Here is a 20,227-nt window from a genome sequence, read left to right on the forward strand (position 1 = left end):
TCAAAGAGATGATCCATTTAATACGTTCACAAATCGAGCACGGTGTTGTTGTTTTTTTAGGGTGGGAGCTAGGCTTCATTCTTTAACTAGTTTTAGATGCATTTAGGATGGCTCCGGACCGGGACCCTCGGAAAAAAATGTTGAGGGTACCGTGCGTACTGTCGTCTCAATGGTCCTGGATTTGAGCCCCATCTGCTGAGACCAATTTTAAAAACGGTACGTGACGTTTTGGCGCCGCCGTTTTGGCGACGGGACGTTTTGGCGACGGGACGTTTTGGCGCGAGCCGTTTTGGCGACGGGATGTTTTGGCGCGAGATATCATTTGACGATAATTTAATACGCACGTAGCTTTTATAACAAAGTTTATTTCACTCTACCATAATGTATGTATGGTATGAATTCTAACACCGTTAAGCGAATTGTTTTTTTTTTATTATAAAGGTTTTGCTTATTTCATGAATATAGGCCTATAATAAGTCAGATTCCTGAATGGTAATGACATGCTATATGTGAGTTCTGCTAATCGCACTGGGTGACATTTTTGGTGTTCATTCCAAAAGATTTTTTTTTTATTTGACATTAGTGTAATATACGAACTAGCTAAGTGTCACACTTTAATATAACAAAAACCATGTTAGCATCTAAAGCTCTATTACGCTGAATGACGACAATAACTCCACACATAGTAAAAATCAAGACACGGAATGTGGTCAGTACAAACTCTAACGTGAAAAGATATATTTTGAGAAATTGGGTAGAGGTGATTTGGGTGACACATCTCGCATTGACGCAGGTAGAGTTAAACTAATGAAGACAAGACCAGCACCGACCAACTGGTCGTTGGCGTCATGAGTCTGGCGATCACCTCCTTTGGAATGGTCATTACATGTGACACCTATCCCGCCCCCCCCCCTCTTCTGCTCACATTTCACTCCTTGTATATACTCTTTCCTCCACCCCTCCCCTCTCTCACGCGATTTTTGTTTTTAATTTTAAAGTAATATCTTAAAAAACTTTTTTGAAAATAAAAGTGTGCCTCTTAATAAACACACATACACAAGCCAAAATGTTTATCAAAGAAAATGATGTGTAAAACAAACACACATTTACATTAATACGTGAAAAATATGTCTTAACACAAACACTCATGCAAAACATAAATATGAATAATTATTTTAAAAGAAATAATACAATAAACGTACATAATGTATTTCGCGCCAAAACGTCCCGTCGCCAAAACGGCTCGCGCCAAAACGACCATCGCGCCAAAACGGCGGCGCCAAAACGTCCTGCTTCGTTTTAAAAATACTTAAATAGGCCTCAAAACTGCTCTGCGGCGTCGCAGACTTTGGCAGTTTACACCAAACAGAGGATGTATATTCTATGATTAGCCTAACCAAAGTTAAATAACATTTTAGATTTATGTTTTTAAATTTGATTATAGAAATGTCTTTTAATAAATCCTAAATATGCTTTGATTGATTGTTTGATTTTTTAAAATAATTTCATCAACATAAAGATTCCATTACAGTTTTTCCTTTATTATAACACGTAAGTATTTTGATTTTTAGTATGTGTTACTGATACATTTAGTAGGTGCATGCCCGGGTCTTGGTCTCCAGGCTGATTGGTTTGTTTGCCGTAATTTTTAGAAAATGAATCCTGTTTTCCCTATCTGACATGTAAATTCATTATATAATATGCGCATCTCCATCTCGTAGTTAACAGATATTAATATATATAGTGTATAGAAAATTTCTTTTACAATTAAAAAAAAAATGTTATTGCATTTCCCTTATCCCATTTAGAATTCTAAATTTTTATTAAACTTTACAATTTGTTAACACATTTGACTTGATTTCACCGAATGTTAATATGTAATCGCCAAGATCGATTATTAATTGAATGAAATATATATATATATATATATATATATATATATATATATATATATATATATATATATATATATATATATATATATATATTGGTAAGTTTTTGTTGTTTCGTTTTTTGGCAACGGTTTGCGTTTGCGTTTGTGAAGGCGTTATAAATGGATAGTCCCTTAAAAACACCCTTAGGTTACAAGTTCTATTTCCGGTTGATCTGTCAACAAGGAAGAACATCTGTTAGACTACAATAATTCATTCTATTCTACTCATTCTAGTTCTAGATCTAGACTTCTAGATCTATAATTTTTATATAGATTCTAGATTTAGTCTAGATCTACATCTAGAGTTACGACTGTTTAAATCTACATATCTAGATCTATTTGTTTTGCACCAATATGAATAAACCTAAAGAGAAACCCACGAACGTTCCCTCAATTTTACTGGAAGGCCACGAAAATGATGCGCTTTTTTATACAATGGGCACATTGTGCCTTGTAAGTGAATATTAAATTCTGATTATTGATTTTATGATAATTAAGTCGACTAGTTCTACAATTTTAACAATAAATTGAACATGGTAACATTACTTTATTATTATACTTTATATCATATATAATCTAATCATTCTAATGTAATGTATGGCTTATCAGGCTTATGTTTATAAATTTATTATAATAAATTATATGGTCAATCACTGTCATTCACATTGATTTTATGAGTGACAAGTTAACTCATTCAAACTCATTTCACTTGATTCAGTAATTCAGTCATTGTCATAAATTATTAATCATTCATTATGATCATTTTATACTATTTATTATTTACTATAGTTATAGACAGATAGGATGGCTGCCTGGTCGTGCGGTTTGCGCGCTGGATTGTCGTTTGGATTTACAGAGGGTTCCCGGTTCAAACCCTGCCCGCTCCCATCCTCGTTGACCTCCGGGAGGTTTGGACTAGGAAGTAAACTATCTTCAACTCTGAAGGAACATCCAAAAAATGTAAAACATTTTACAAAACATCCAAGCTAGAGCCTGAGAGATATTTAAACTCTTAAACTTAAGTCTAAAATAATGCAGATTGTAGATCTAATTATTCTAATATCTAATTAAATTCTAGAGTCTAGATTAAATCTAGATCTATAGTATTCTATAGCTATAGATAGATCTAGATCATAGATGATCAAACTAGTTCAAATCTGTCTCATCTCTTACTCTCTTATGCTTTACTTTAGATATATATATGTATATTAAAATTAAGACAAAGTCATTATAGGTGTAAGAGTAAGAATCTGTTAGTACTGAAGTGCTCTATACTTATACACACCTTTGTGGAGTGTCCTAAAAGAGTCTAGCACTCTAGCTAGAACCCTTTTATGACCTTTTGAAAAATAAAATGATTTTACCCAGAGGCCAGAAATTAGAGATGTGCTCTTCCCAAACCTGTCCCCATCAATTAGATTCTAGATGATCATGTTATCACATCCATTTATTGTGGCTACAGGCAGGCATAGATTTAAGTATGTGTAGGCTCCTACACTTTTTTGAAAGCTTTAATAAAAATCTACTTATTAATGACAAAAATACTAATAGCTAAAAGCATTCCTTAGTACAATAGAAAGAGAGTACATTTGTAACTGAAAATGAAAGTACCAAAAATGCTCCTTAGATATTGGACATGAAGCATTTATAATCAAATTCTATTTCCATTCTGTAAATACAATTTTATATATAAAAGATTAAGAAAGTATTATATTCCAATTATATACCTTTAAAACCCTGGACCAACATAGCAACTGAATGATACTCCAGCGCTCATACCACACGACCATCCATCCATTCATTTAAGCTATTGTTTCCAGGCATAGCCCATCAAATGAGATCTAATTCATTTTGTAGTATCTATACCTGCTAAAAGGCTAATATCTTGAAACTTGTTTTTTTTTCCCCCTAGACTCTGGCCACAGGTGTTGTTCAGTTATATTTAGCTGATCAGCCTGACAGCACAAGATGGAACAAAAGATGTTGTGGTGTTGCTTGCTTTGTCAAAGACAGTTCCAAGAAGTCATTTTATATCAGAGTATATGATATCAAGGTAAAATATTCTAGATACAAATGTGTTCTTATAGTGAAAAAAATATGTTTATATATTTGCTTGTCCTTCAATGATGAAATATTTATATTTTCTTATTCCTAGACAGTTAATTTGAGTAATATGAAGAAAACGTTATTCTTACTCTCCAATAGATTTCTGAATGTTTTTAATTTCAGATAACTTTTGTATAATAATAAACAAAAATGAAAACAAAAGGGTGCTGAAATACTATTGGTCATCCACTTGCTAGTTTCATTATTAGAATGTTCAGCTGTATAGAGTATTTCTCTTCTTGTGTTTCCTGTTTCCATTTAGCCAATTTCTAAAGTCTGAATCCTGCTTAATTCTATTTATAGAAACAGCAACTAATATGGGAGCAAGAGTTGTATAACAACATTGTCTACAAGGCACCTAGAGAATACTTTCATACTTTTGAAGCAGATGTAAGTTTCTATTTTATGTCTCTCGTGTCAAATATAATCCCATTATTTTTTAATGATACATTTCTATTTTACAATTTTACATTTCTCTTATGATTGGTGTATTTAGAGCTGCCAGGCTGGCTTGAACTTTGCCAGTGAAGATGAAGCAGTCAAATTTAAGAAAGCAATAGATAACAAGTTGATGGATAGACAGCGAAGAAAGAATGAGAAAGGTACTAATCTATTAGTTATTTAAATGATCTGAATATAGGAAATATCAATAGAAAGTTCAGTAAAGAAACATACTAATCTATCATTTATTTTAATGATCTGAAAATAGGAAATATTAATAGAAAGTTCAGTGAAACTGCAACAACTCTTCATAGACATTAGAAAATATTATCAAGGGGTAAAGGATAGAAGTTAATACCATCTTAAGAATGATATATATAAACAATGATGACTACTTTCTTATTCCTTTGGCTGAGGGCTTTGTAGTGCAGTCTGTACCTCCATGAGTTGCTGGTGAGACCTATGTGAACATAAAATGTTCTGATACTTTCTGAGCAAGCTATTCCAACTGGAGCTAGTGTGAATTGCCTTGATCTTTTTTCTCTGGCACTTTTTTTATGCCTAGGCTGCTTTTTCTTGTCCTCAGCAATTTTTGTGGGGCAGGTTGATGTACATTCATTTGCTTCCATTTCCCATGTTGCAGGGTCCATGATGAAAACTCTCAGGGATGCTTTGATGGTGTCCCTCTAATATTTTTTTTGTCCATCTTAATCTAGCTAGTTGGCAGTAAAGGATCTTAAAGAAATGCATGATTTGTCCATTCTGCTCATCATAATTGAAACTGTATCAGGAATGTGTGTATGCATTGCAGGCCAGCTCTTTGAAGGACGTCTGTGTCAGGCCTTGCAACCCATCATTCATGATTTTTCTGAGGCACTGAATCTACGAACTTATGGTCTCCAAAGACCACCCAGTGTTAAATGTTTAGCTACTAGACTGTGATTTGACCACTAAATATCTTTTTGCACTGTCTTCTACAGAAATAGCTCATCTGCATCAAATTGTAATATTTTTTTTTTGTATTTATATTAATTTGTTAATTTCTGTTTTCTAGGTAGAAGAAGACAAAACACTATTCAACAAAAACCTCCCAATGACATCAGTCGCCCACCAAACATTGCTCAGCAGAGTATGTTTTTTTTTTAAATAAATTTTATTATTTATCAAACTCACCCTTCTCTGTAAATTAGTATAAGCTGATGTACATTTAGTTTTACATTACTTACAACTAGTTTTAGAAATTGTTATTTAGAGTAGAGTAGAATAAAACAAACAGGATCACCAAAGGGCCTGAATATTGTTCATGTGCCATGAGTCATTAAACATATAGTTTGTTTGTTAGCTGTGATTATAACTGGCTACCCAACTAGATCGCTTTTATTTTTGAGAATTCTACAGCTTGAGTCAAATAGCAAGGTTTAATTCTGGTTTAACCTTGTTAACATACAATATATTTACATTGTTTTTATTTTCCAGCACCTTGTCTTTTTCACAGTGAAAGACCCGTTTACCATATATACGATTATTATTAAATTAATTTTTTTTTTATAGAAGTTGACAACACAATTTCTAGTAAACAAAAGGAATTCAGATTTTATAGTAATTCTTATTCAATGCTTAACTTATTAGAAAAAAGTATAACTACAGAGCCATGTTATAATCTTTGCTGTGGCCAACTAATAAAATTAGATAACAGCATGTGTTCAATTGCTTATTATCTATTGTCATCTTTTATCTATCTGCCTGTGATCTGATTTGGGGCACATGTCACCAACCACTCTCTTTCAGGAATCTCAGTTCAGGGTCAGTCTCTCCAACTGAACCCACATCTTGCCATCTGCTTGGCATATATATATATATATTAGTGATATTTAGGTATCATATTTATTTGTTTTTTTTTTTGTGTTTTTTTTTTAATTAGGATCCAATGCTCCAGCTATTCCCACACCTCAGCCTGTGACTATCAATGTGGATTTGAATCGTAGCAATAACAATCTCAGCTCGGCTGGCACTGGCACTATAAAGAAAGGGAAAGAGAACAAGAAAGATGCCAAGAAGAAGCTAACCAAGGCTGATATTGGCACACCTTCCAATTTTGTGTAAATATCAATTTTCTTCTGCATTAGATCATTCCATAATCTACCCTTTCCCTGTGCTGAATAATCTTTTAGTTTTGCAGACTTTACTTTGTACTGAATTTTGATACCAAATACATCACAGTTATACAAAGCATGAGCTTAGTGGCTGAGTAGTAAAGCTATTGGACTCCCAATCCGAGGTCTCGAGTTTGTATCCCAGTGAAGATTGTCATTTTGAACTGCAGCATATTTAATGCACCCAAAAGTCCATCTAGCTCTATTGAGTACTGGTCATCAGTTGGTAAAAGTAAAGGTGGCTGCTTGCCACATTAATGACCTTACAAAAATTTTTCAGATTTTGTTTTAATGTAAATTTCACAATTCTTTTAGAATTCAAATACAAATTTTGTAAGTGTTTGAAATAATGGAATAAAAATCATTATCTTTTCTATAAATTTTTCTTTTTCCACCTGTTTTCTGTTAATTGTTCTAAACTGATAATATAGGAAACTTCATTTTTTTTCTTGAGTAGCAGAACAAATTTTTGATTTTAGATGGTAATTTTGGTGTATTATTTTGACTAAGTTCAGTTAAAGAGAATGTTCCTTTTAGTGTCTAATAAAACAATAGAAAATTAGATTTTTATATTGAGACATTTTTTTATTATTTCAGGCATGTGAGTCATGTTGGTTGGGATCCTGATAAAGGTTTTGATGTAAGTGTTTTGTGTAACTGGCATTATATTGAGTGTGCATTTATTTATTTTTGTTGTTGTTGTATTTCAACTGTCCCTCAATCTGTGGGGAAACACACATGATCTGTTGACAGTCTTTATCCATTTCTCTCTGTATTCCCTAGTACTGCTCCCTATATAAAAGTCTGCGAGCCTTGAGGATTTCATTATATGGCAGTACAGTCTTAACTTGCCTTTTTAACAGTGGTCGGAGGGTTATCATAGGGCCCAATTGCCATTTTGATCCTGTTTCATATTTCCATGTCTGTAATAAAACTTTGTATGTGATGCCCAGAATCCTTTTGAAACATCTTAATTTCAAGGCCTTCCTTTCTAGTTCTGCTGTAGTTCAGGATTCACAAATGTTCAGGAATGTGGCCATGACCTCACAGGAAATCTATATTCTTTCTTTAGATGAACAACTTGGAACCTGACATGCAGAAACTGTTTCAGTCTGTGGGTATCAAAGCTGATGACAACATTGACAAAGAAACTGTTGACTTTATTTATGACTTTGTGGAGAAACATGGTGGCATTCAGGCTGTGAAACAAGCTTTGGGACCTGGACGATGTAAGACATCTTTTTTTTTTCTAAATTTTCCTTATAAATGTGGTGTTTAATGGATATCTGGTAAAATAGCAACTGTGATTACAGATTGCAGACTTACATTTCATAATCCATCACACTCAACAATCTGATGCATTGGAGGTGTAAATTCATGTGATTAATGTATACTTTAGTAACTTTTAATTTTAGAATGTAGTGTTTTAAATTTTAATTTAGTACAGAATGTGATAGCTGAAATCCTATGTGTTTTGTTGTTTTTTTTAGCTCAATAATTTTTTTTTCTCATTTGTTGTTTTAAAACAATCCTTTATACAATCCTTTTTATCCATTGACCATAGATAGAGGCCAAGTATAACTATGTGATCTATGTGTTGGAAATAAGAAAGCATTGCATGGCAACATTCGCTTTCACATTTTAAAAGTATATCTTAATAATTTTTTTTTTCTTTGCTTAGCAGTAAACATTTTTTAAAAAGGTTTTCTTTTTGTGTTCTATTTTATTTTATTTTTTTTTTGCTTTTTCATTCTCAGCTGGACTGCCTCCACCTCCACCAAGTGGTGGAGCACCCCCTCCGCCTCCACCTAGTCGTACACCTGCTCCAGCTCCTCCGCCACCTTCTAGGGGAGGTGCACCACCTCCTCCACCTCCATCTCGTGTAGCACCTGCACCAACCAGGGGAGCAGCTCCTCTCCCACCACCTGCTCCTAACAGAGGCATGCCTGCTCCCCCTAGGGCTCCTGTCTCTGCTCCTCCTCTGCCTCCTCCCAATGCACCCCCTCCTCTTCCATCAAACATTGGGGGAGGGCCTCCGCCACCACCCCCACCTCCACAGATGGGTGGCCCACCCCCTCCACCACCCCCACCTCCTCCACCCACTGGAGGAGACACCAGCGGACGCAATGATTTGCTATCTGCCATAAGGTTAGTCAGTTTTGTTAAATATATTTATCTATATATATATGTCATGTTTAAACACAAATGTCAAGCTGTTTACTTACTTTGAGGGTAATCTAATAGTAAATAAATCCACATCCCCATTCCATCTTTCTAGCTCTGGATCAAATAGAAATCATGATTTTCTTCTTATCGATAAATCTCTCTTGTCTTTTTCAATTGAAATAAAAACATTCTTCTTAATATGAAATTCTGACCTCTAAGGGTCTAAATCAACATGCCTGGTTCATGTTAGTTCCAATTTTTCCATTAGTAAAACTTCACAATCTAAAATACAATAAGGAATTACAATGAATATATTTTTTAGCCAAACTTTTAGTTCAAATGAACCACTTCTCCCTTCTCTTTTACATATTATATAGTATTCTCAAACCTTAAGTCAAAGCGAAACTTCTTGGCTTAGTAGATAGGTTAGTTTAGTTTCTATATCGCTCCTTGGCTTAGTAGATAGGTTAATTTAGTTTCTAATTGCTCCTTGGCTTAGTAGATAAGTTAATTTAGTTTTTAATATATTGCTCCTGCAATTCTCCATTTAATTTGTAATCTTCTTTTTTCTCTTTCTGTATTTCATTTCTTAAAGAATGTAAACTTGATCTTTAAAATGAAAAATTAAACAAAGAGCAGGCGACTGATTATGAAACTCCCAATTACTAGAAGTATTAAAATGTAAAATAAAATATTTGTAGCTAAAGAACTGACTATATTTAATTGTCTTAGGTATGTTAAAACTAAAACAACCTCTTTCATTTTATGAGTTTTATCAGGAAACTTACAAGCGTTGCATATTATCAAAATACATATTGCCCACTTTATATAGGTCTGGAACCCAATTAAAACCAGCGGCAGTTAATGATGGCCCCAAACCAACAGATTCAAGAGATGATTTGCTGAATGCTATAAGACAAGGGGCAGCTTTAAAAAAAGTAGGTTGTTTGTTTTTTCTGATGTCATGGTTGATTTGTAGATTAGTACATCCTTGCCCAAACCTCCCTCAGGACGACTGGGGATGGTTGCTAGTACTGTTCAAATACAGAACCACAGAGACAGCAGTCCAGAGTGCTTACCAGACAGTCTGTAGAATGCTTACTTTAAATTATGTTTCTATAGGTAATCTAAATACATTTTAATGCCTTTTATACAAAGACCAACAAACCTAAATATTTATTCATATTCTATTATTTTTTAGAAGAAAAGAAAATAATTTCTAGCTGAAAAAAAAAAGGTGCACTACATGATTTAGAATTTATTTAGTCTAATTATACATCTAGACCTATAAAAAAAATTTTTGAGATTATGAAAAACATTCTTAGCATCTAACTAGAGCTCAAGGATGACTATTTTTTCACCAATTCTATTAATTATTTTGTGAACATTTGTTTCCAATGTCCAAGCTGGCAAAGAATTTAGCAATCAGAAGTTTCTAGTGAAATTTCCTGTTACCAGAATTTTCCTGTTGATGTATTGTTTATACCAGCTTATCTAAGAATCAATAAACTAAACATAATTGCTGACACATAGGTAGAAGCAAGTGATCGAACAGCTTCATCTCCATCTGGGGAAACAGATGGTTTAGTTGGTGCCTTGGCCAGGGCCTTAGCCAATCGACAGAAACAGATTCACGGATCAGGTAATTCTTTCTGGAGGCCAGGCAATCCCTGTGATATTTTTGTTTTCATTCTTGATGGATTTTTTTTTTTTTGGCAAATGTTTCCCCTCCCACCCTCTTTAAACCTCAAATTAATTTCAGGATGAGCTGCATTTTGTGCAACTTATTGGCATTCGTCAATCTTTCACGTTTGTTGGGTTTATTTCTTTTTTTTTTAATTGAAGTTTCAATGTTTTCTGAATGTTTTTCTTTTTTTTTTTTTAATAGTATTTTTTTTTATATTACTGTTTGTATTACATATTTTATATTTATTGAAAATGATACAAAATCCTTTCATGATTTAGTTGCTTTGTTGAGTTTAACTTGTGCTTTTATGAACTTTATCTATTAATTTAGAAAAGTTCAACTCTTTGGTTATTTATACATTTAAAGATTTAAAGTGTATGTGATCAAAGCTGCATTAATAGTTGTGTTCTAACTAGAAAATTTGTTCTCAAAATAAACTTTACTTCTTTATAAATAAAAAAAAATTTATAAAAAAGCATGATTAAAATGCTGAGGGTTAAAATAGTAATAAAAAGAAAGCAGGCATAAACTGCCATTATTAAATAGATTTTTGGGCCTCTATCCATGTAGTTTTGTTTCTATCTCTTGAAAGTTAGTTTGTAAATAAATTTCACCACAAAAGAATTGTTTGTATATAGTCCTCAACTTGCAGGTACTTAAAAGCACAGTGATTAGTAAGAAGCTTATGTAATAGATCCACGAACGTGCATGCCTTTGTCATTTAAATAAAAAAATTCTGAATGCAGTTTTGTCCACGGAATATGTTTGGATTTTTTGCTGTTGTGAGCTTTTTGTGCAGGTTACATGGGTTCTCTTTTCAGCTTAAGTTCATTTTACAGCAAGAAAACACTTCAAAACTCAAATGTCTCTTATTAATAACAAGTATTTTTATTTATAGTGAAAAGTAAACTGAATTATACAAAGCTTTTTAAGTCAATTAAGTAATATATAAAAGTTCAACATTTAAAGTAAATTGTTTGTGGAAAAAAAAGGGGGGGGGGGCGCTAATAAAAAAAAGTTCAACAATCTTAAGTTTTATTTGAGAATAAGGTTGACAAGAGAGCAAATCTTAATTTGTTCTTAAGTCTTAATTATTTAAGTCTTAACCATCTTTATGAAGTCAAAGATTAACTTATAGATCAACTGAAGTGATACTGTGGCTGTGTTGATTTCATGCTTGGGTTGTTATGCCTTTTAAATAACAAACAGATGCAGTGTCAAATGAAGCCTTTCAAACCCTTTTAATAGCTTCTAATTCAAACATTAATGTGTATGCTCTTCAATGCGGATGGTTCAAATACATCTAACAAATTTGTTTAGATAGAAGGTACGAAAGGTCTGCATAATCTATTGATGTGTTGTGTACATTTTAATGAATCACCCTTAAATAATTGACATTGTTTCAACTTTCTGAACTCAAATAATTTCATGGAAAATTACTTTTAAAAGATTTTTAGAATTTTTTATAAAATTCCTCTATTTTCTTTAATGAAATGGTAGAGTTTTTTTTTTGTTTTTTTTTTTACATGTACATTTTAAAATATGGTATTTTGTGTGTGTGTGTGGGCATGAGACAACCATTTCTTGAATGTCATTCTAACTTCCTACCAGAAGATATTGAAAAGGACAAAATGTATGTATTTTTCTGAAATAGTTTGCTGATTGGTGCATTTACTTGTATTTACCTACTCAACTTAGTATGTAACATTTTTATGATTAAGGTGGATAATATGGAAGATAGATCCTCTGCCAACAGTCCTTTGGAAATGGATGGCCTTGTGGGAGCCTTAGCCAAAGCTCTGGCCAGCCGTCGTCCAGCCTGTGTGGACAGTGGTGAGACTGGCACCTAGAAAAAAATAATACTGAATATCAGCCAGATATCATTTATTTATATTTATGCATATAATAATGCATTCTTTTCATTAATCCACTGACTTGCAGGACTCTAGGCTCTTTAAAAAAAAACAGCAAAAAAATTAACTATCAGTCAACTGTGTTTTGTTTTTTTACTTAGCTAATTAAAGAAACATCAAGGAAGTAGCTGATAGTTTTTTTTTTGTTATGTTTTTTTTTTTATTGTTATGCATCTTGTATTTCTGCTAAACTATGTAATAGTAATTTGCTTAAATCTTCTTGCATTTTTCTTTAATAATAAATAATATTTTTTTCTACTTTAAAACTAGATATCTCAATCCTAGGTGCCCCAACTCCCAAGCTTTGTTTTGTTTTTTTTTCTTTCAAATTTAATTGTAGCAATAGCATTCATTTCATTAATACTTGAATTCAGTTAAACTTTTTTTATTGACATTCTGGGCTGGTATTGCTTTAGTTGTAGAGAACCATTCTCTTTTTATACTAATAAAATCAATTCTGAGAAATTTTTGTTTTAGTTACAAAATTGTCTCCTTAAAAGGAATTTCTACCTATATAAAACTTCATTTGCATCCTCCTTTCCAGATATGTGCTATTCATCACTCCATCTGTTTTAAACTGTTATTTTTTGTGCATACCTTTTACTGTTTCTATTTATTCAGTACTCATATAATGTTTTTGTGTTGTTTTTTTTCAACTGCATTTCTGTGCTACTGAAAAAAACTTGAAATGTTATATGTATTAATATGCAGATGAGGCCACATGCTAGATTTTTTATGTCAGGCTTTTTTTTCTCTATGTAACTTACCTTGCAGGAGAGAATCAAATAAGCCTGCATGGCATGTTAACTTTCAATTTAGTCTTCTCTTCTGTTTCTTTTGTGGAAATATTCTCAAAGCATGGAGACATTGCCAAGCCTGTAGTTGTACATTTTGTTTTGATTTTTTTAACTTTATATGCTGATTTTGTCTGATAAAAGCTGTAAATCTCTTTTCTGGTGCATACTTTTTATTTCCCAAATATTAATGACTGCAGCATGATATAAACACTTGAGACAGTGTTTCAGTTACTAAATCTAAAAAAAAAAATTTAAATTATCTTAGCTTTAAATTTACTCTTGAGGCAATGCTACTTCTAGTTACATTAAAATGGATTAGAATTTTGAGTTTTTAAATCACTTTTTTGTTTTTTAGAGAAATTTAAAATAATAAAAGATTTCGGTATTGTTATTGGGGAGTTCAATACATGACGGAAAATCCATAACTAGTGAGCTTTTGGTGTATCTGGTGTACAGACTACAGAAATATTTATAAGCAAAGTATTTTAATAGACCATATATTAATAGTTGTTCACGTTTCAGTACTGTTAAGTCACACTTCTAAGTTCTGTTGTTTATAGCCGCAAACCATTTATTTTTTATTTCATTGGCAATAGTAATCGCTTCTTAGGTTAATCTTGACATTGTTTATTTTGTCTGTTTATTTCAAAATATTCCCCAATCTTTTTATTTTCATTTTCTTACATTTTTCTTTAGCTTCCTTTATATTGCCACCATATTTCTTTATGTACAAACGATTCATGTTTAGGATTATTTATCATTATTTCTATCAACTGAACATTCCAAAATATTTGACTGTTCATTAAATTTATTAAGTTAATGTTTGTTGTTGTCCTCTAGTTATTATAGGCTTTTCTTTTTAGCAATGTCTCAAAATGAAAAGTGTCAAAATTAATCTCAGTTCTACAGTTCTATTCATAGAAAAAAAAATAGAAATCCCACATCATAAGACATAAAGTGCTTATATAAATGTTGTTTTTTCTTGAGCAGTTTTTTTTCTAATTATAAATATAAGGAAATGTTGTTTTCAAAATATTTAAAATTAGAAATTGAAATGATCTTGACAAAAACTGGACAGAAAAATCACTTACTCCATGTTAAAGGGAACCATTTGTAGATTTACCAAATACAGCGTCACCTATTTACAGCTTTTTACTAACTTGTAAAACATTTATTTTTATTTCTAATATGTTTTCCCCACTTTCACATTGCTTGGCTGTTTACATCTACTTTTATGTGGCTGCGGAGCCACATACCGAAGGTGAATACTGTTAATGTCAACAATATTGAATGAATTCTGGTGATGTCAATTATAATATATAAATGCTGGTCTTTTTTATTCTTCTTCTTAAACTGTCAGATAGAGTTGAGCCTTCAGCTCTTGGAACTCTAGGCCAGCAAAAATGAACAAGAGCTCCCTCTCACTGGCCTGAAGGGTGGGTCAGACTTGCGGCAAGAGACAGCGTACACTAAGACCTCTGCCATTTTCCTTTTCTATACCAGGCTAACTGTGCGGGACAGGCCATTTATGTAACCGCCCCTTGAGGAACAGCGCCTGGATTTTTACAACTCCGCACAGTGCAATGAGGATGCTCTCGCACCCCCTTAGGCACCCAAACAGGAGTCTTGTTTTGCTACCCTTTAGCCTAATCGTTTCCTCTTACGATCGTTTTCACCCGGGCGCCACTCTGAGTAGCATGCCCTGGGGTCTTTTTGATTAAATGTTGATGATGTCTACAAATTATGTATGAATGCTGATGATAGCTACAGATTATGTATGAATGCTGATGATAGCTACAGATTATGTATGAATGCTGATGGTAGCTACAGATTATGTATGAATGCTGATGGTAGCTACAGATTATGTATGAATGCTGATGGTATCTACAGATAATGTATGGATGCTGGTCATGTTAACTATAATGTATAAATTATGGTGTTGTCAATGATAGTGTTGAAATGCTGATAAAGTCAATATTTATGTTTTTAAAGAAGATAAAATATTTCCTTATGATCTTGTAGTATAATAGATTTAAAGTATCACACTCGTATCTTCATGAAAATATAAGTTAGGATTCAAATTTTAATGTGCAAAATTGAGCATTTTATTTTTAACCTTTTTTAAAATTATTATTTAATTAGTTTTAATTAAGCTTTTTAACTGCCTTTAATATCTGCACAACTCCTAACAGCCTGATCCTTGCTTTAAAATGCCAGTATTTATGGGATTGCCAGCTTCTCTGTTTGTTTGTTTTTTATTTATTAGAAGTTATTTCAGAGATGAAACTCCTGACAAGATGTTGAAGTAAATAGAAATAGGTGGTTGAAATCTCTTTCAACTTATCACAAGTAGTTGCTTAGAGCTTACTATTGAAAGGTTTCTAGAAAAAAAAAACGAATGTACATATTGTCAAGTAGATTCCGTCTCTGAAATAAAATTAGTATTTCTGAATTATTTTTTTTTTTTAAATTGTTATGTCATTAAAAAAAATTTTTTCAAGAAATAAATACATAGAAATGCTAAGTTGAATATTGGTGTGATATTGCTTCCCTACACCTATTTACTACTACTTTTTGGGGTTTAATTGAAATTTTTCTTTAAAATCATTTCATTTCTATATAGTGAAATTTAAGTGCTTTTTTTTTAATGGGATAGGATCAAAGTTGAGAAAGGCTTCTGTCCTTGTTGGGCTGGGGTGATAAGAAGATGTTCCACTGAAATGAAGTTTGTTTAGTATCATTTGAGGAAATCTATTAGCTAGCAGGACTTAGTATACTTTTTAGCATTAGCCATTTTGTAGATTTTATTAGTATACTCCACAAAAAAAAAAACTTTACTCAATTAGAGCCTTAGTAAAATAAAAGATATATTTAAAATCCTTAAATTTAGTTCATTTTTTTTTTTACTTATTATTCCATTCTTTTAACATCCCTTTCACCATTTTCTTCAGATGATGAAGATGACTCAGATGATGATGATGAAGATGTCAGTGATGATGATGACTGGGATGATTAAATCAACATGTGTATACTTTTTGACAAGTTATTTCAAACATGTACTTCAAACAGTACCCTGCACTGAGGAGTCATATTGTGTTATTATTTTTAAAATAACCATTAATGTGGGAGTTTGTTTATTTTAAATTGTGGTTAAAGTAAATAGTTTGAACACATTCATAGTATTTAACATTTGACAGCATTAATCCTTTTTTTTTTTTTTTTTTTTTTAATATCAAAATTTTATTTCAAAATCATCATCATATCTTGTGCATTTTTACTTTGATAAGAAAGCACTATTGTATTGTCAATGTTTGTCTAGTGGTTAAAAAATAGTCATTACTTTTTATATTTTCTTACTATTGTTTTGGGGGATGTGGTGGCTGAGTGTTTAAGTATTTAACTTGTCTGAGATTTAGAACTTTTGGATTTGTAAGGTGCCCCTTAAGTCCACCCAACTTTAATGGACACAACTGTGGAAGTAAAAGAGGTTGGTCATTGTGCTGGCCACATGACACCTTCATTAAATAAGGGCCTTAGAAATAGTGTGTTTACATTATCTGCCCCCATAAATAAAAAAGGTTGATAGGGAAACCTTTACTTTTTTTTTTCTTACTATTTTTTTTTCTACCCTAATTTTACTTCTGATAGTTACTTCCTTTTATTTTGTTATACACCTAGTTTCTTTATTGACACACAAATGAAATTTTTTAAAAATATAAAGATTTCCTGTTTTGCACTAATCACCCTTACTGTTGAACCATACTTAATGCTGAAAATGTAAGTTTTGAAATCATTTATTATACATAGTTCAAATATATATTTAATTGTAATTTTATTCCATTATTCTATTCTTAATAGTATCCTTAGACACTACAGATGCTATTCCAATCATCTTGCTAAAAAGCTAAGAAATAGTGATGTATTATATCTTTGTAAAAATATTTTTAAAAATCCAATAGTTTAAGAAAAATATGTTAAAAGACATTTTTATGTAGGTTTTTTTTAATAAACAATGACCAAAAAAAAATATTTTTTTTTCTTTTGAAGTTATGGTTAGGGTCACTGATACTAAATCATAAAATTACCCATTTGTAAAAATCAATCTTATAACTACATTTAGGTTTAATTAAAACTGATTGCTAATTATTAGATTTTTTTTAAAATAGACGTTGGGCATTAGACTTTGTCACTTTTTTCACAATTTTTGGTGGCTGGAAATTTTTTATTTTTTTTTTTAGCTTCATGTTAAGCAATTGTTTTTTCATATTTTATGTATGTAAATTTTATAGCAATAAAATTTCAAATAAGGAAATTCTGTAAAACTTGAATAGACTATTATGAATAGACTATTATGTTCTATTTCATTTGATTTTGTTTTTGTTTCTTGTAACCTTACAAAGTGAGCCTGATTTCCCTTGTAACAGTATAACCCAACTTAGTGCTGGGAAGGCTTAAGATGCACTTTTGAAAAGAGGCTTACTACCCATTCCCATTTCTTGGTTACTAGTTTAGTCAATAACATTGTGTGTACAAACTGATGACTTGTGTTTCTTATTCAAATTGCAGTTCTGTCTGTTTTATTTCTTGTACCGGTATATGTTTTTTTAAAGTTTGATCGAGGACATCTATAACATAGCTTATAAAATCAACCCTGTCTGGTGCACATTTTTACACGTTACTTCTCCCACTTCCCATTCTACGATCAAGTTGAAACTTTGCACAATTTTTCATTGTCCCTTTCAAAATATGAATCAATCAAATTATTAAATAATTTGCTTATAATTTTTTTTTTGTTTGATATAGAAAAGGAAAATAAATCTTACAGTATTGAGACACATACCCATATATGTGTAGTTCTTTCCCTTATAAAAGCCAATTTTTTAGTTGTTTTTTTTTTATTTAGCTTGTTCTTGCAAAATCTTTATCTATAAAAAACAAATATAAAATCAGGAATGAGTTCATTATAAGAATATTCTGAACCAAATTGTTACTGTGGTGAAGGACAGATACTTCCAATTCCATAGCTACTAGAGCAGGGGTTCTCAACCAAATATAAAATCAGGAATGAGTTTATTATAAGAATATTCTGAACCAAAATTGTTTTTGTGGTGAAGGACAGATACTTCCAATTCCATAGCTACCCGGTACTAGAGCAGGGGTTCTCAACCTGTGGGTTGTGACCCCCTCGGGGGTCAAATGATGATTTTCTGGGGGTCGCCTGCCAGAAGTCCTTTCACAGTCAAAGTTGAAGGTGTTCCGGAGAAAGAAAGAGTTTATTGAGCTCATTTATTGCGATAAAGCAAAAATGATTTCTCTTATTGTTAGTAACTGAAAACTGGATTCAATGTAGCAGTCCTAACCCTCTTTGTCTTCTTTCCTTATCAAGGATATATTTTTTTGCGTTACATGGGTTTTCCATTTATTCACATTTGGATTACAATTTATGCCATTAGCAAAAGCTCAGTTTTTTTATGTTTATGAACAAAAATAATTTTACTGTTGAGGTCGCCGCATTGTTGTGAATAGTAAAAAGATAAAAGGTTGAGAACCCCTGTACTAGAGTATCTGAATCTACTTGTTTTGAAAAATAATAAAGTACATTTCTTAATCTTGCAAAATATTGTGTGCTATCGCATTATCAAAGCACAGAAAACACAAAAGGAAGATATACCAATGTGGCTAAAATCAAAGCCTGTATTAAAAGAAGCTTAATTTAAGAGTCGCATGTTGCAAGTAACTAAAAGGCCAGACTAAAATTAACTTTAAAATATATATATATATACTGGCATAGTCTTCAAGTTTTATGATGAGTGCAGTGTTTCACATGGTTGCGACCTGCTTACTTTGGCACATCCAATACAGACAACACAGTAGTACCCACATGGGCGCCCGCAGGATTGTTTTGCAGGGGGGTGCAAGTTGCCACCAATGGCTCAAAGTCGTAGCTTCAACTTTTTTACTACAGAGAATATTAAAGAAAAGAACTGGTGCACCCTCGGCCCCCCCCCTCCCCCCTTTTTACCTTGTTTCATGAAATAAAAAAAAATAATAATGTGAACAAACTATTTACTGTAGACGTGGGTAAGTTTATCCGTGCAGCCCAACGGTCGATCAAACAAAAAAAATGCAAACGCTGCCAAAACTGTCAATAATTTTACTACTGATTTTCTTCTCGTCGCGATGGACAAGCCGGCGATAAACGATAATCTGGTAGTTCTGATATTGTTCTGTACGTTGCAATTCTTGAATCGTTTTAGGATGTAGATAAAACAGGTTGAACTGAGCATTATTATTGCTTGAAAAGCGAGACGTTAATGAAGAAACTAACGAATCAAGATACGGAATGTAAAGCCGTGTTCTGTAATAATCCCAAAATGCAAACATGTAGTTTTTGCTCGGTGTATCTGTCGACTGCATATTCTCCGCAGCACCAACTCGTTACTAAGTTTGTCTGCCAGCAGTGTCACCTTACACAGGATGCCATCCCTGAAGTGTTCCTCAGCATGGTCAAGTTGGTTTTTGATAATGTCATTAATGTGACTGCTGATGTGCTGTTGAGCGGCCGCTTGTGCTCAGATGGACAGACAGCAACATCGCGAAATCTGGTCCAAGAACTTTTTACCAGACAGATATACCAGTTGATATACGCTTTTTATAAACCAATGCTGCCTGCCTGTGTGCTAGAAAGTCATATAAAATTTCTATGCAAACAGTTGAAGACTCTGGTGAATGGTTGATTTGGAAGCACTTGAAATTATTTTTCTCCATAGTTTCTTACAACAGTTTTTCATTTAGGTACGCCTAACTATGACTGCAGTGTAGCCTTTAAAAATTTAGATATTTTATTCATGAGTTCTCATCCTTTTTGTAAGTGTATTTTTTTTTAAATTGTTAAATTTGTTATCTGCCCTGAATTTTGCATGTCATCATGACTATGAGTTTAAATTGTGATAAGCCTTTTCGTTAGAACTGATAATGCAGGCTTAATATATCTCAGCGTGTTTAAAGCATAGTACCAGAAAAAAAACACA

The 20,227-nt window shown here is 32.4% G+C and overlaps 1 protein-coding gene across 5 annotated transcripts; it reads left to right on the top strand.

Moving 5' to 3' along the window:
- The first annotated feature begins 2,094 nt into the window (after nt 1–2,094).
- Nucleotides 2,095–18,035, top strand: LOC106054109 (actin nucleation-promoting factor WASL-like). 5 transcript variants are annotated; one of them, XM_056026917.1, is made up of 13 exons: nt 2,095–2,386; nt 2,723–2,893; nt 3,846–3,986; nt 4,343–4,429; nt 4,536–4,641; nt 5,535–5,609; nt 6,402–6,579; nt 7,231–7,273; nt 7,706–7,862; nt 8,391–8,781; nt 9,632–9,737; nt 10,333–10,441; nt 16,148–18,035. In XM_056026917.1, the coding sequence occupies exons 2-13, from the start codon at nt 2,738–2,740 to the stop codon at nt 16,210–16,212; spliced, it is 1,614 nt and encodes a 537-aa protein (XP_055882892.1). In that variant the 5' UTR covers nt 2,095–2,386; nt 2,723–2,737; the 3' UTR covers nt 16,213–18,035. The 5 variants fall into 5 exon arrangements, with proteins under 5 accessions (XP_055882892.1, XP_055882891.1, XP_055882893.1 ...); XM_056026916.1 differs by lacking the exon at nt 10,333–10,441 and adding an exon at nt 12,208–12,319; XM_056026918.1 differs by lacking the exon at nt 16,148–18,035 and adding an exon at nt 12,208–12,319.
- Nucleotides 18,036–20,227: the final 2,192 nt, after the last annotated feature.

This window comes from Biomphalaria glabrata, chromosome 4 (genome assembly GCF_947242115.1).
Source record: "Biomphalaria glabrata chromosome 4, xgBioGlab47.1, whole genome shotgun sequence".
NCBI classification, from domain to species: domain Eukaryota; kingdom Metazoa; phylum Mollusca; class Gastropoda; family Planorbidae; genus Biomphalaria; species Biomphalaria glabrata.

Bases quoted from the DNA above. Each gene is read 5' to 3' on its own strand.
- LOC106054109 (XM_056026916.1), top strand. From the start codon at position 2,738: ATGGCTGCCTGGTCGTGCGGTTTGCGCGCTGGATTGTCGTTTGGATTT. The intron at 5,610-6,401 runs GTATGTTTTTTT...TTTTTTAATTAG, and splicing joins ACCAAACATTGCTCAGCAGA to GATCCAATGCTCCAGCTATT. The intron at 8,782-9,631 runs GTTAGTCAGTTT...CACTTTATATAG, and splicing joins GATTTGCTATCTGCCATAAG to GTCTGGAACCCAATTAAAAC.